General features: G+C 44.9%; 1 protein-coding gene across 9 annotated transcripts in view; it reads right to left on the bottom strand.

Moving 5' to 3' along the window:
• LOC124041922 (partitioning defective 3 homolog) overlaps positions 1-15,435 on the bottom strand; it is a 246,588-nt gene that overhangs the window by 94,476 nt on the left and 136,677 nt on the right. For 7 of the 9 annotated variants that reach the window (XR_006840005.1, XM_046360093.1, XM_046360094.1 and 4 more), the window contains 6 exons: positions 15,272-15,397; positions 11,208-11,409; positions 10,718-10,943; positions 7,267-7,406; positions 6,930-7,058; positions 2,625-2,660 (listed from right to left, as the gene is read on the bottom strand). Coding sequence is in view for 8 of the 9 variants with exons in the window: in XM_046360093.1 (XP_046216049.1) it covers positions 2,625-2,660; positions 6,930-7,058; positions 7,267-7,406; positions 10,718-10,943; positions 11,208-11,409; positions 15,272-15,397 (859 nt within the window). In the remaining variant the exon portion in view is untranslated. The remainder of the gene's footprint in view (positions 1-2,624; positions 2,661-6,929; positions 7,059-7,266; positions 7,407-10,717; positions 10,944-11,207; positions 11,410-15,271; positions 15,398-15,435) is intronic. The other 2 variants (XM_046360098.1, XM_046360099.1) reach the window with 1 other exon arrangement.

Raw genomic sequence — 15,435 nt, 5'->3', positions numbered from 1 at the left:
GGCAGTCTGACAGACGAATCTGGGTTTGGCGGATGCCATGAAAACTCTACCTGCCCTAACGTTTGGTGGAGGAGGAATAATGGTCTGGGGCTGTTTTTTCATAGTTTGGGCTAGGCCCCTTAGTTCCAGTGAAGGGAAATCTGAATGATACAGCATACAATGACATTCTAGAATTTAGACAATTCTGTGCTTCCAACTTTGTGGCAAAAGTTTGGGGAAGGCTCTTTCCGGTTTCAGCATGACAATGCCCCTGTGCACAAAACAGGGTTCATACAGAAGTAGTTTGTCGAGATCAGCGTGGAAGAACTTGGCTGGCCTGCACAGAGCCCTGACCTCAACCCCAACGAACACCTTTCTGATGAAATGGAACGCTGACTGCGAGCCAGGCCTAATTGCCCAACATCAGTGCATGACCTCACTAATTTTCATGGCTGAACGGAAGCAAGTCACCGCAGCAATGTTCCAACATCTATTGGAAAGCCTACCCAGAAGAGTGGAGGCTGTTATAGCAGCAAAGGGAGGACCAACACAGCGCAATGACTGGAAGCCTAATGTTAGTTAGCATTGGCTCAAACTACCTCTAACTTCCCTCAAACTGAACGCAGAGACACAAAAATGGTATCCATGAGTTCTTCTGACTCCGGGGAAGTAGATAAAGAAATAGCCAAAATACCAAAGTACCCCTCTATTGTAGGGCTACCCCTCTAATTCAGATGAGCATCGGCAGCATGTTAAGCCTTTCTTTGACATGGGACAGGTAGGTGTTACCCCAGTAACATTGAATGGGTTCGAAACCAATAAATCAGTATTTGCCACATGCTTCGTAAACAACCACAGTTCTTCTCAACAATGCAAAGAGAAAAATAGAGAAATCATAAGGAATAAATACACAATAGCTGTGTTCAGATACACTCATACTAACCGTTCTATTTGTGACGGAAATTGAGTATATACTGTATGTTATCCAGAGCGCAGTATGTTGGTTGGTATGGGTATTCAAACACAGCTAATGAGCAACGATAACTTGGCTATATACACAGGGTAACAGTTCCGAGTCGATGTGGAGGGGTATGAGGTAATTAAGGTAGATATGTACATATAGGTAGGGATAAAGTGACTAGGCAAGAGGATAGATAATAAACAGTAACAGCAGCATGTGTGATGAGACAAAAGAGTTAGTGCAAAAAGGGTCAATGCAGATAGTTAAATAGTTAACCAAATAGCTACCTGGATGAACTATTTGGCGGTATTATGGCTTGGGGGGTAGAAGGTTCTGGACTTAGTGCATCGGTACCACTTCCCGTACAGTAGCAAAGACAACAGTCTTTGACTTGGATGGCTGGAGTCTGACAATTTTTAGGGCCTTCCTCAGACACTGCTTGGTACAGAGGTCCTGGATGGCAGGGAGCTCAGCCCCAGTGATGTACTGGGTGCCCCTTTACTCAAACATAGGTAGTAGGGCTGCGTGATATCGGCAAAAAATATTATTAAAATTTTTGTACCAAATATTGCGATTTCATTTGTGATCATAGATCAAAACACCTGTTGGAATTATAGAAATAGAATGATCTAGAGTTTGGCAGAGAGCAAGATACACAAACAAATTGTATCATGTAGAAAATGTGGATTTATATTAAGAAGCAAAGTGGAAAGCTGCATAGTTCAAGTTAGGAATCTATTGACTGCATGCTGCTTTTTGGTCAATGCATGCTGAGTGAATCTGGAGCATGAGGAACTGCCTGCTGAGTGAATCTGGAGCATGAGGAACTGCCTGCTGAGTGAATCTGGAGCATGAGGAACTGCCTGCTGAGTGAATCTGGAGCATGAGGAACTGCCTGCTGAGTGAATCTGGAGCATGAGGAACTGCCTGCTGAGTGAATCTGGAGCATGAGGAACTGCCTGCTGAGTGAATCTGGAGCATGAGGAACTGCCTGCTGAGTGAATCTGGAGCATGAGGAACTGCCTGCTGAGTGAATCTGGAGCATGAGGAACTGCCTGCTGAGTGAATCTGGAGCATGAGGAACTGCCTGCTGAGTGAATCTGGAGCATGAGGAACTGCCTGCTGAGTGAATCTGGAGCATGAGGAACTGCCTGCTGAGTGAATCTGGAGCATGAGGAACTGCCTGCTGAGTGAATCTGGAGCATGAGGAACTGCCTGCTGAGTGAATCTGGAGCATGAGGAACTGCCTGCTTGAGTGACAGGGGGCGGAGGGATTGTGATGCTGCCTAAAGAGGAAAGACTGAGTAGAGAACACTGTCAACTTGAGTAATAAATCAAAACTGAAAAAGAAAAGAATGGAAAGTACGTTACAATGGCGGTTCAAAATATCACAGCCACTTCCGATATGGACATTGTGCATCTCAATTTGAATAAAAATGTGGATAATCGTGCAGCCCTAATTGGCAATGTTGCAGGCTAGCTCCTAACATACTGCAGGACCCAGGCAAGGTGCTGAGCAGCGGCAGCCAGGGGTGGGTGGGCCCGGGACAGTGGTAACACTTTAAATCAGAGGACTGGTTCATTCTAATGGCTGGAAAAGAATCAAATGTTTGGTGCCATTCCAGCCATTCTACCCTCACCAGCCTCCACTGTGTAGTGCAGGCGACAGGTTTAGGTGACTTACCAAATCTCTGGGGCTTTGCATCTGGGGTTCTGCATTCTAGGGGAGACAGGGGATAGAATAACTGTAGTCAATGACAGATGTTTGCAGCAACACTGTACATCAAATCTAACTGAGGGAGGAGCTTTTAAAAAAAAAATTTACCTTTATTTTACTAGGCAAGTCAGTTAAGAACAAATTCTTATTTTCAATGACGGCCTAGGAACAGTGGGTTAACTGCCTGTTCAGGGGCAGAACGACAGATTTTGTACCTTGTCAGCTCGGGGATTTGAACTTGCAACCTTACTAGTCCAATGCTCTAACCACTAGGCTACCCTGCCGCCCCTACAGCATCTACAGTGTACATCAGGCAAACTCCTATCTGGACCTTGAAACAAGTTCCACTGCTGAGTTTCATTCTTCCTCTCTAATCAACGACTGGTTTAGACCTGGGACACCAGGTGGGTGCAATTAAACATCAGGTAGAAGAGAAAAACAGCAGTGTTCTGGACCTCCAGGCTCATATGAATACCACTGGAGAAAATGAACAGCAGTGAAAACTAAAATGTCTAATAATGATCCATGTATCTACAGTAACATGCATTTATCTGGACTGTACACTGTACAGTGGTACCAGTAACACGTGTTTCACATACCAATAGAGAAAGCATTTCTTTAGCAAACTGCACATCTACACGCACCACTACAGGCCCTCTATAGATATCATTATATCAGTAATCATTGCCTAGAGTGAGGAATGACCTGCTCCAGCGCTCTATCCCACAACTACAAAGTAAGAAGAACCAGGCCTATGTTCACCCTGGAGGTAGAAGAGGTTCTCTCTCCAATGTGTAATTTAACTAACCCTAACCCTGGGGGGTAGAAGAGGTTCTCTCCTTTCATGTGTAATTTAACTAACCCTAACCCTGGGGGTAGAAGAGGTTCTCTCTCCCATGTGTAATTTAACTAACCCTAACCCTGGAGGTAGAGGAGGTTCTCTCTCCAATGTGTAATTTAACTAACCCTAACCCTGGGGGGTAGAAGAGGTTCTCTCCTTTCATGTGTAATTTAACTAACCCTAACCCTGGGGGTAGAAGAGGTTCTCTTTCCCCAGTGTAATATAACTAACCCTAACCCTGGGGGTAGAAGAGGTTCTCTCCTTTCATGTGTAATTTAACTAACCCTAACCCTGGGGGTAGAAGAGGTTCTCTCCTTTCATGAGTAATTTAACTAACCCTAACCCTGGGGGTAGAAGAGGTTCTCTCCTTTCATGTGTAATTTAACTAACCCTAACCCTGGAGGTAGAAGAGGTTCTCCTTTCATGTGTAATTTAACTAACCCTAACCCTGGGGATAGAAGAGGTTCTCTCCTTTCATGTGTAATTTAACTAACCCTAACCCTGGGGGTAGAAGAGGTTCTCTCCTTTCATGTGTAATTTAACTAACCCTAACCCTGGGGGTAGAAGAGGTTCTCTCCTTTCATGAGTAATTTAACTAACCCTAACCCTGGGGGTAGAAGAGGTTCTCCTTTCATGTGTAATTTAACTAACCCTAACCCTGGGGGTAGAAGAGGTTCTCTCCTTTCATGTGTAATTTAACTAACCCTAACCCTGGGGGTAGAAGAGGTTCTCCTTTCATGTGTAATTTAACTAACCCTAACCCTGGGGGTAGAAGAGGTTCTCTCCTTTCATGTGTAATTTAACTAACCCTAACCCTGGGGATAGAAGAGGTTCTCTCCTTTCATGTGTAATTTAACTAACCCTAACCCTGGAGGTAGAAGAGGTTCTCTCCTTTCATGTGTAATTTAACTAAACCTAACCCTGGGGGGTAGAAGAGGTTCTCTTTCCCCAGTGTAATATAACTAACCCTAACCCTGGGGGTAGAAGAGGTGCTCTCCTTTCATGTGTAATTTAACTAACCCTAACCCTGGGGATAGAAGAGGTTCTCTCCTTTCATGTGTAATTTAACTAACCCTAACCCTGGAGGTAGAAGAGGTTCTCTCCTTTCATGTGTAATTTAACTAACCCTAACCCTGGGGGTAGAAGAGGTTCTCTCCTTACATGTGTAATTTAACTAACCCTAACCCTGGAGGTACATGTGTAATTTAACTAACCCTAACCCTGGGGGTAGAAGAGGTTCTCCTTTCATGTGTAATTTAACTAACCCTAACCCTGGGGATAGAAGAGGTTCTCTCCTTTCATGTGTAATTTAACTAACCCTAACCCTGGGGGTAGAAGAGGTTCTCCTTTCATGTGTAATTTAACTAACCCTAACCCTGGGGGTAGAAGAGGTTCTCCTTTCATGTGTCAGATGAGACGGCAGCAGACAGATGAATAGATCCAGTCTGCGTTCCAAAAGGGCACCCTATCCCCTATATAGTGTACTACTTTTGACCAGAGCACTATGGGCCCAGGTAAAAAGTAGTGCACTGCATATTACATATTGAGTGAAAAAAACCTGGTCTATTCAGAGGATGAGTATTGATCCCGATAAGGCTCTGATGAACAGTCATAGACCCAGAGTGACAGCCAGCCAATATGGTGTGCGAGTCTTCAGTTGTAGTAACTCATCGCCAGGGGGTGGTGAGGCTGATTGAACCCGCTGTTGGGTGGTGGTGAAGACTGGGCTCCACTAATGGAGAGGAGAAAACCACTTCCCATTATTATGACAACAGGGGGAATAACTCAGCTCAGTACTCGACAGGTGTTTAAGGACACTGGCGGTTGAGTTGGGAGATAATATAGGAGCTATTGATAATCTATTCTCTTTATAGTGCCTCTGGTTAAAAGTAGTGCGCTATGTAGGGAATACCGTGCCATTTGAGACTATAAACTGACTTAGTCCTCACAAATAACTCCAGCATTAACACTCTTTTTTTAAACCTTTATTTAACTAGGCAAGTCAGTTAAGAACAAAATCTTATTTTCAATGACAGCCTAGGAACAGTGAGTTGTTCAGGCGCAGAACGACAGATTTGTACCTTGTCAGCTCGGGGATTCGATCTTGCAACCTTTCGGTTACTAGTCCAACACTCTAACCACTGGGCTACGCTGCCGCCCAACTCGTCAGACACTAATAAAAGTCCAAATGTGTTGTATTATTGTATTATTTAAGAAACAATAAAACCTTTCAATTTAAAAAAAATTAACCCCTTGAATGTATGTACACACAATATATGTATATGATATGTACATTACATTTGACTGTTAATGTTTACATGATTCAATCTCAAACAGTGTCGTCACCCTCTAGACCATACCGTGGCTGTGTCATTGGGCTCTGGTCTAAAGTAGTGCAGTATAGGGCATAGGGGTCCATTTCATGTCACTGAAACATTACTCCCAGGTCTACTGGTTTGGAGTGTGTTGGTGCTGCTTGCTCAATCTGATTGATAATTCACACAACGTGCATTTCTCAGTCTGTCCCTGGCCTGACTGTTCCCTCATCCATCCATCCATCCATCTAATCTGTTCTGAGGGAGCTGAGCGCTACAGGTTCCCACTGAGAATAACTGGATCAGGGGTTTCGTCCCAAATGGCAGCCTACTGGCACCCTGTTCCCTATAGCACACTCCTTTTGACCAAGATTTTTGGGCTTTGGTCAAAAGTAGTGCACTATGCAGGGAATATGGTGTCATTTGGGCCGCAGTCAAGGATAAAGAGCAGCACAATCAATCAACACGCTGAACGGTCATGTGTTAGGAGAACAAGACTTACTGGAGAACTGGGAGATGAACTAGATCTGTGACAGGGTATAAGACACACAAACAACATACTAACACATACAACCACAGGACCTAACAACATACAACCACAGGACCTAACAACACACATACAACCAGAGGACCTAACAACATACATATAACCACAGGGCCTAACAACATACATACAACCACAGGGCCTAACAACATACATACAACCACAGGGCCTAACAACATACATACAACCACAGGGCATTAACAACATACATACAACCACAGGACCTAACAACATACATACAACCACAGGGCCTAACAACATACATACAACCACAGGGCCTAACAACATACATACAACCACAGGGCATTAACAACATACATACAACCACAGGACCTAACAACATACATACAACCACAGGGCCTAACAACATACAACCACAGGACCTAACAACATACAACCACAGGACCTAACAACACACATACAACCAGAGGACCTAACAACATACATACAAACTAACACACACATACTTTCCTGAGAGTAGGGGACATATGACAAATGGGGACTCTACTTTCTAAGGGTCCTAGAGAGTAGGGATGTAGGGTTTGCTGTGATATGGGAGCAGAGAGACATACCACTTCTCTGGGCAGGAAGGTCTCCTCCTGTCGTAACACCACAAGCCCCACAGCCCCTCCCATGGGCGTGGCCCTCAGCAGACAGACCACCTCCTCCTGGGTCAACCCAACCAGGTCCACTCTGTTCACCTGGAAGGCAAATGGCCATTAGTAACATACAGATTCACATTCATTTTGAGACCGCTAAACCCCACTGAGATCACGAATATGATCCTTAAAGCCTAAACATGTCTATGTGGCAGACTGTATGATGCCAACACAACATAAACCAACGCAAACAGAGATCTAGGAAGGGTGATCAGGCAGTGAGCGCTACTCCCTTCATCTCGGGTCTCACCTCCAGCAGCCTATCTCCGGCCTTGAGGTGTCCGTCCTGGATGGCAGCTCCTCGGGGCAGGATGTTCTTCACGTAGATGGGCGCCGAGCCGCCGATGGGGACGTCACGCGATGTGATGCTGAAACCCAGACCCTCCGGACCTGAGGGAAGTGTGAGAAAAAGTGCGAGAAGGCCTATATTTGAACTTGCCTTCATATCACAGGTACACTAGGACGTACACAGCAACAAAACATATAGTCCAAATGGCCATAGAAAACCAAAACAGGCATTCCAAGAGGAAAATGGAACATGGGAAGGAATCTGGACGACTAGTAGGGAATGTTGAGACAAGACGCAGTGTTGAACCTGCAGAACCCTCCCGGCCTAATGAGACCAACTCAATCTGAGTGTAGAGGATGGGGATCGGACCGCTTCTCTCCCACCACATTCAGAATGTCTCAGTAGAATGTCTGCCCAGCCTAATCCCTCTGTCTGACAGTCTGAGCTGTGTACGGTAATGCAAGCAAGGCAGAACGCAAACAGAGGATTCCAGAATGCTCAGAGGATTCTGTTTCAGAACACTCTAAATCCCTTCCATGTCAATAAGCCAATCAACTTCCCACCACAGTATGGGCACGTATTACACTTACCAGTAAATGGCTTAACCATCGCTATGCTTCACATGGTACACAGGATCTTTGAAGACACATTAGCTTGATTAGGAAAGACGTGCGCTAATTCCAGATTGATTGTCTTACAGCTTGGGTTTTGTGAAGAGGCCAGTGAGTCGGAGTTAGCAAGCAAACTAACCAAGTAAATCTATCATCCAAATAAGGTTTAGTCTGCACTCGACACATAACAAGCCAGGCAAAGTCCCATAAATTAATGTTAATCTGCAACTACTGTACTCGTTCAACCAAAGCAAACAAGGAATGGAAGGAGAAGAAATGTCTTCCAGAAGTTGGTGGATGATAACAGAGCTACGTTTACGTTGTCCTCCTACTAAATGGAACGATAGACACCTGGATGTGGTCAGTGGGGATCTTATTAACAGGAATCAACCAGGTTGGGAGTTACAGGCTGCTTTTCAAATGGCACCCTACAGTACTCCTTATATAGTGCACTCATTTTGACCAGTCCACTATAATATAGCGAATAGAGTGAAGGTTGTGATGCATCCCCGATTTCTGGCCTGGGCCTTTTCAGTACTCTGGCTTGGTTCTAGGCCAGGGGTCCAGGACAGTGGAGACATCCCAACACAGTGCTGGTGTGCCATATGGACTGGGCCCTTCTATCTTTAACATTGCTTTTGACACAGTGCACACTACACAGACAGAGTGGCTGCTTAGCAACAAGCCCTCTTGCCCACCACACCTGGCAGGAACACGGACACACACACCTGGTCCTTATGGCAGAGACCGGCATGTGTGTCTCCTATGGCAGAGGCCTGTGCCGTGCCAACTCTGTCCAGCTGTCAGTCACTGCATACACCCCTGAAGTGTGTTTCATTAGGAATTTATGTAACACATTTTCTGTCCACCATTTCAGGGAAAAGTGTGAAGCCGTTTGGCCATCTTTATTCAAGTCTATGGCTAGATCGAATGATTCTGAAGTGTGCATCTCTTCATGAATCAATGAGATGAGACTGGCATATGTTTATTTGGAAGCTACCGTAATAATGATATATTTCCACCCAAACCATTTGCTGCGTTCCTCCTAAACAGAACAAGTATTTATTTATCCAACCTCATCACACAGACCTAAACACAGCATTTTATTTGTAGAATCTAAGAGGCTAAATTCTTAGACTGAGGGAAGGTAACACTGAGTAAAATGGCCCGTTTCCAAGCGTGTACAAGTCAGTCAAAATACCTGTAATGATAAGTAGAAGCTCAGTATTGAGAAGTCAGAGCTTGACCTGTCTTGATTAGTTGGCTCTGGAAGGTCATGGATCGTTACACTAAATATTTACACTAATAGCCCCTAACACCTTGTCTATTGTCCTCATATCACGGCCCAGTTCAGCTCAGTAGGTAACTTAGGCCAAACACTTATTTAACAGGCATATAACAGAGTTCTAAAAATGTCTTAAGAACGACAGACTATTTAGTTTATGGAGTCTATACTCCTACAATCGTCAATTAAAGATCCAATATCAAACTTCAATTCAAACTTTATTTGAAGTGTATTTAAAATAACAACACACTTAATAAAATAATCAAAACAAAGGCGTCATTGATTAAAGGGATCCTAACACCTCAAGCAGTTTCACAGTACGACGCAAAGTACTTAAAAAAATATAAGCATGATACAAACGATGAATAATTAAATGATTTCTACTGCTATAATTTAAGAAATTAACTAAAGCTTTATTGTCAAATTCCAAATGCTACAGTAGGCCCCTTGATTTCTCATAGTTTCACCTTCAGGTAGCCTAATGCCTAAAAAGCAGCCTACTTGAAACTGGTACTACCACAATTACAGTCTTTGTAGTCGTGGTAAACTGCACTTTATACCATTAATTAATTTAATTAATTGTTTTTTGGAAGAGAGTTTGGGATTTTTTTTTAATGTACGTCTTGGCTTATCTTGTATACTCTTTCTAATGTTTCATTTCATTAGAGATGTTGCATTTGATCATTTGACCTTTGAACACCTGTTATTTTTTGACAAACAAATGTGGAGGGGGGGGGGGGCTGTAACAATGGTGAGGTGTGAGTGTCAGGTTAACCACATGGTATGTCTCAGGATAGACAAAGGTGCAGTCAGGATCTGAACACCCCATGGTTCCTCTTATCCATCAGTCGGTGGAAAAACAAGTTTGAGTGTTCGGAGATTAAAGTTCTTCTGCCTGGCATGGAAGTGGCTAAATCTTCAGAGGTGTAAGGATAATTAAGAGTCTGAAACTAGGGTATTTGGTGCAGTGTTTTTGTTAGTTTTGGAGTTAAGCAAGGTTTTTCAGTTGTTCGGACACACAAATTTTCTGGAGGCGAAGCCGAAGTTTGGAGCCAAAGTCTAAGTCCCTTCGTCAGTGATTGGTCAACAGAGGGGATTCTTCAATAAAATCTTTGTCATTCAACGAGACAACTCATTTTCATGCACATTTTTCTATTGAAAAATACTGTACCAAACATCTTAGTTAGAAGTAAAATTGCGTGACTAATATTTCTACGGCAAAAACATCAAAATTAATAGACATCTTGAGTTATCTTAGATTATTTCGGACTATTTTGAGGAAGTGTATACTATTGGCGCTTTTTTTTAAAGCGATGGTCTTTTAAGGTAATCTACGAGTACACTCGTTGGTTAGCCGAGTTCGGCTAGGCGCCAGCCGAACTGAAGCATGCTGACGCCTTAAGACAAATTTCTTAGACCCCTGGCCAAGATTAGATGTGCTGGAGAGGATTAGATCAATGCTTTCTCTGTAAGGTCCAATCACAGATTTTTTAGGTGTGTATGTGTGTCGTCTGACCTTTTTTCAGCTGGATGTTCAGTCTCCTGCCGACCTTTTTGGTGAAGCCCGCCGTGGGGGTGGAGTTTAGCACCCTGTGAGGGGAGGGGGTGCGGCCTGGAGGGGCGTGGCCTAATGGGGGCTTGCCCATGGAGCCCCCATGGGCAAGCACATGGGGGTGAGGTAGAGAGATGTAGGCGTCACCCTGCTCGGGGTGCTGGTGAGGGTGGGGACCACGGGACATCCTCTATGATATAAGATAAAACAGCATTTCATTATCAGTTTTGAAAGAAATTTGCCTTGCATCATACAAGCAACGACAGACCCTCGTAACCCGGACTGCGCTGGGCCAATTGTGCACCACCCTATGGGACTCCGATCACGGACGGCTGTGATACAGCCCGGGATCAAACCAGGGTCTGTAGTGATGCCTGTAGCACTGAGATGCTCCGCCTTAGACCGCTGCGGCACTCTGGACACTCGACAGACAATATACAAAACGTAGAGAGACCTGTGGGGTGTGGTCCAGGCCTGAGGTTGTGCTGCCTCTCTCGCTGACTACGGAGTCAGGGCTGAAGCTTCCAGAGGAGTAGGCCACGTCGGGGTTCCTCTCGCTGTGTGACAGCTGCTCATACTGGGCCTTCATCAGGTTGGGAACCACATGGAACATGATGACTGGTGAACGCATGGCCTGGCGGAACATGTTCTGGGCTCTGAGGACAGGAAGGAGGGAGAAGCAAAACAACTCAACACAGATGTTGGATCCGACATAGTCTGCATCTCAAATGGAACAGGAGGAGTTTGTCCTGAATGGCCTCGTCGAAAGTAGGGCTCAATAAAAAGTATTTGTTGACAATTTATGACTCAAGCACACATTACACACTACATTAGTTGTGGTTATCAACCCTGCTGGTAGGGCACCTGCACAGCACAGTGGTTAAAGCTTGTAGAGAGTAAGAATGTATAGCTTTAGAATAGGCTTGCCAGTTTTATCATGTAATCCCTCATATGGCTCAGATGAAAGGAATGGGGTTTCTGAAGCACGTTTGGAGAAAAATCATTTTAAACCCCTTCAACATTAGGTAGTGTAGATATGAACTGAAACCATCTATTTAGTGTAATCTTGCCATGGCAGTAGTCTTGTTAGCCACACCTGTTACAGTAGATTAAAGCCGACTTTGCTAGACATCTCGGATATGTCCCAAATGCCACCTATTCCCTATATAGCGCTATACTTTTCACCAGGGACTTTAGGGCTCTGATCAAAATGAGTGCTACATTGGGAATAGGTTGCCATATGGGATGCACACAGGCAACTCCTCTCTCAAAACAGATTAACAAACATCATTACCCCACTCCCAACGACCGTGCAATTCCTAGCCTTATTCCCAGCCACTAATAATATTCCCAAATCAAATGTAATTTTGCCACAAGCGCCGAATACAACAGGTGTATTACAACCTTACAGTGAAATGTGTACTTATAAGCCCATTACCAACAATGACAGAACAATAATGAATGTTCACTCCCATGTCATCAACCTCTAATGATATAGCCCTCCCACCAGTTCCTCAAAAATATAATGGAGAAGCCTTTCTGACATTTAGCATGTGTGAAAACCCTGTCTGTTTTGATATATTTAATTCAACACCAGTAAGTAACCTGGGTTGGGAAACCTATTACATCCTGTCTGGAAATTGATATAGCTGAAATTGGGAAGCAGCTCTGCGATATCGGTTGCTAGGCCCAACTGGTGTCATCACTGACATTTGTGTCTCCCTGAGAGAACACAGGTCAGTGTTCAGCACCATAGTGCCCACAAAGCTCATCACTAAGCTAAGGACCCTGGGACTAAACACATCCCTCTGCAACTGGATCCTGGACTTCCTGACAGTCTGCCCCAAGGTGGTAAGCGTAGCAACAACAGATCTGCCATGCTGATCCTCACCACTAGGGCCCCTCAGGGGTGCATGCTTAGTCACCTCCATTACTCTGTTCACCCACGACTGCGTGGCCAAGCACGACTCCAACACCATTACTAAGTTCGCTGATGACACAGCAGTGGAAGGCCTGATCACTGACAACAATGAGACAGCCTATAGGGAGGTCATAGACCTGGCAGTGTGATACCAGGACAACAACACCTCTCTCAACATCAGCAAGACAAAGGAGCTGATCACGGACTACAGGAAAAGGAGGGCCGAACACCCCCCCCCAATTAACATCGACGGGGCTGGAGTGGAGCGGGTAAAGAGTTAAGGTCCTTTGTGTCCACATCACCAACAAACTAACATGGCCCAAACACACCAAGACAGTCGCGAAGAAGGCACAACAAAACCTTTCCCCCCTCAGGAGACTGAAAAGATTTGGCATGGGTCCCCAGATTCTCAAAAAGTTCTACAGCTGCACCATCGAGAGCATCACCGCCTGGTATGGCAACTGCTCGGCATCTGACCATAAGGCGCTAGAGGGTAGTGCGTGTGGCCCAGTACATCACTGGGGCCAAGCTTCCTGCCATCCAGGACCTCTATACCAGGCGGTGTCAGAGGAAAGCCCATAAAATTGGCAGAGACTTCAGGCACCAAAGTCAGACTGTTAACTCTGCTACCGCACGGCAAGCAGTACCGGAGCGCCAAGACTAGGACCAAAACGCTCCTGATCAGCTTCTACCCCATAGCCATAAGACTGCTAAACAATTAATAAAAATGGCCACTGGACTATTAAGTTGACAACAACACCCCCACCCCCCCATTTTTTTTGTACACTGCTGCTTCTCGCTGTTTTTTTATCTATGCATAGTCACTTCATCCCTACCTACATGTACAAATTACCTCAACTAACCTGTACCCCCCCCCACACTGACTCGGTATCCCCTGTATATTGCCTCAGGATTGTTATGTTATTGTGTTACTTTTTCAAAAAAAATGTACTTTAGTTTATTTGGTAAATATTTTGTAACTAATCTTGAACTGCACTGTAAAGTTTGATTTGACTGTAGGCCTAAGCTGCTCTGGATAAGAACGTATTCTAAATGACCTAAATGTATATTGATTAAGGCTGAAGGATGAGGGCAGACCCCCCAGCAGGTATGGTTTGCACATAACAGCACAAATCTGTAGCCTACAACTGAGCACTGCACACATGAAAATTCCCAATGTGAACATTTGAAAATAGACTTATGCAGTACTGCCACACAGGTGATCTATTTTTATGTCACTCTTCACCTCAGATGGCACGGGTATAGTTAAATATGTAAACAATTGGGCTTGATGGTAAAATGAGTAGGTCAGCAATGCTGCTTGTCCCACTCTCCAGCTGGTAGCCCATTTGATTAAACCGCAGCAATGCAATACTACGGGAGTGACCCCGGCGGAAGGGGGAGGCGGGAAATGACCATTTATTTTTTATTACGTAAACCATATTAGGCCTAGCCTACAGTCGTTTTCGTGCAACACTCCACATGACATTTCCGCCCCCCCAAAAATATAATAAAACTCAGTTTTTAACTATTCTTGTAGACCAGGGGTACTCAACTCTTACCCTAAGACATCCGGAGCCTGATGGTTTTCTGCTCTACCTGATAATTCATTGCACCCACCTGGTGTCCCAGGTCTAAATCAGTCCCTGATTAAGGTAGAACAAAGGGAAAAAATGCAGTGGAACTGACTGAGGTCCAGTTGCGTTTGAGGGCTGTAGACTGTTGTTCCTGTCCTGAACTGGACCCTAGAACTTCACTCCCATTCCTCCCAGAATCACATGGGAATCCTGTTCAACCGCTAGGCTACACTATAGCCATAGGTTATTGTGAATGTGTAAGTGTGCACACAAAACAAATGACAGCTGATTTTTCACAGTACACCAGTGCTTATGCTTCTGAAAAGCACATTACATAAAGCATGATGAGGAATGTAAGATTGCATTCAAAAGCTTTAGCTGGATTCTAGAATGGCACGCAAGCAGCGTACAACAGAACTAGAATGAATAGAATGGCCTCCCCCATTCAAGTCAATGACTCCATAATGGGTGGCCTGGCAGCCATTTTAACTGTATAAAATAGGAATGAAGCAGGAAGCCCTCAGTCTATTTCTATGGAACAGTATCTGCAGCAGTGAACAATGGGAGGCAGCAGCAGTTAGCTAGGCTGTTAGGATCTGCTCAGACTGAGGAGCTGAGGGAGAGACAGATCAAAGCCGGGGATGCCCTGAAAGTCAGAAGCCAAGCAAGTAGAGCAGAGGTAGGTTTGATCTAGGAGTCTAATAGGAAGATGTTAGCATCTAGTAGCAACAGATGGAGCTGCTAAATACATGGAGGTTTAGAAAGGATTGCAAGTATGGAGAGGAACGAGGCTGAGAGGAATGGCAGGCAGCCTCCATATTACCATGATCCTACAGTAGGAACGACCTAGGAATCATCAAACAAGAATGGGGTTAGCTTAGCAACAGACAGCAGCAGAGGCCATGCTTTGGTTAGAAGACATGGCAGTGGAGAGTAAGGGAGAGGAGCAGAGGAGGGCTGGCAGGGAGTGGAGGGGGGCTCAGGACCAGTGGTCCCGGTCGGTAGGTACAGGCGTCTTACTGTTCGAAGCGGATGTTTCGCAGGTCTCCATTATTAATGCGTACGATGCAGTCATTCTCCTGGAACAGACTATGTTGCTCCGCCTTGCCTCCCCTCTCCAGGCGCTTGACCAACAAGCCGAGAGTCCTGGAAACATTCAGAAGCAGACGTTGGTGTAATACGGC

This window comes from Oncorhynchus gorbuscha, linkage group LG08, assembly GCF_021184085.1.
Source record: "Oncorhynchus gorbuscha isolate QuinsamMale2020 ecotype Even-year linkage group LG08, OgorEven_v1.0, whole genome shotgun sequence".
Taxonomy (NCBI): domain Eukaryota; kingdom Metazoa; phylum Chordata; class Actinopteri; order Salmoniformes; family Salmonidae; genus Oncorhynchus; species Oncorhynchus gorbuscha.
The sequence above is the reverse complement of the archived record's forward strand: the minus strand, read 5'-3'. Positions and strand labels throughout refer to the sequence as shown.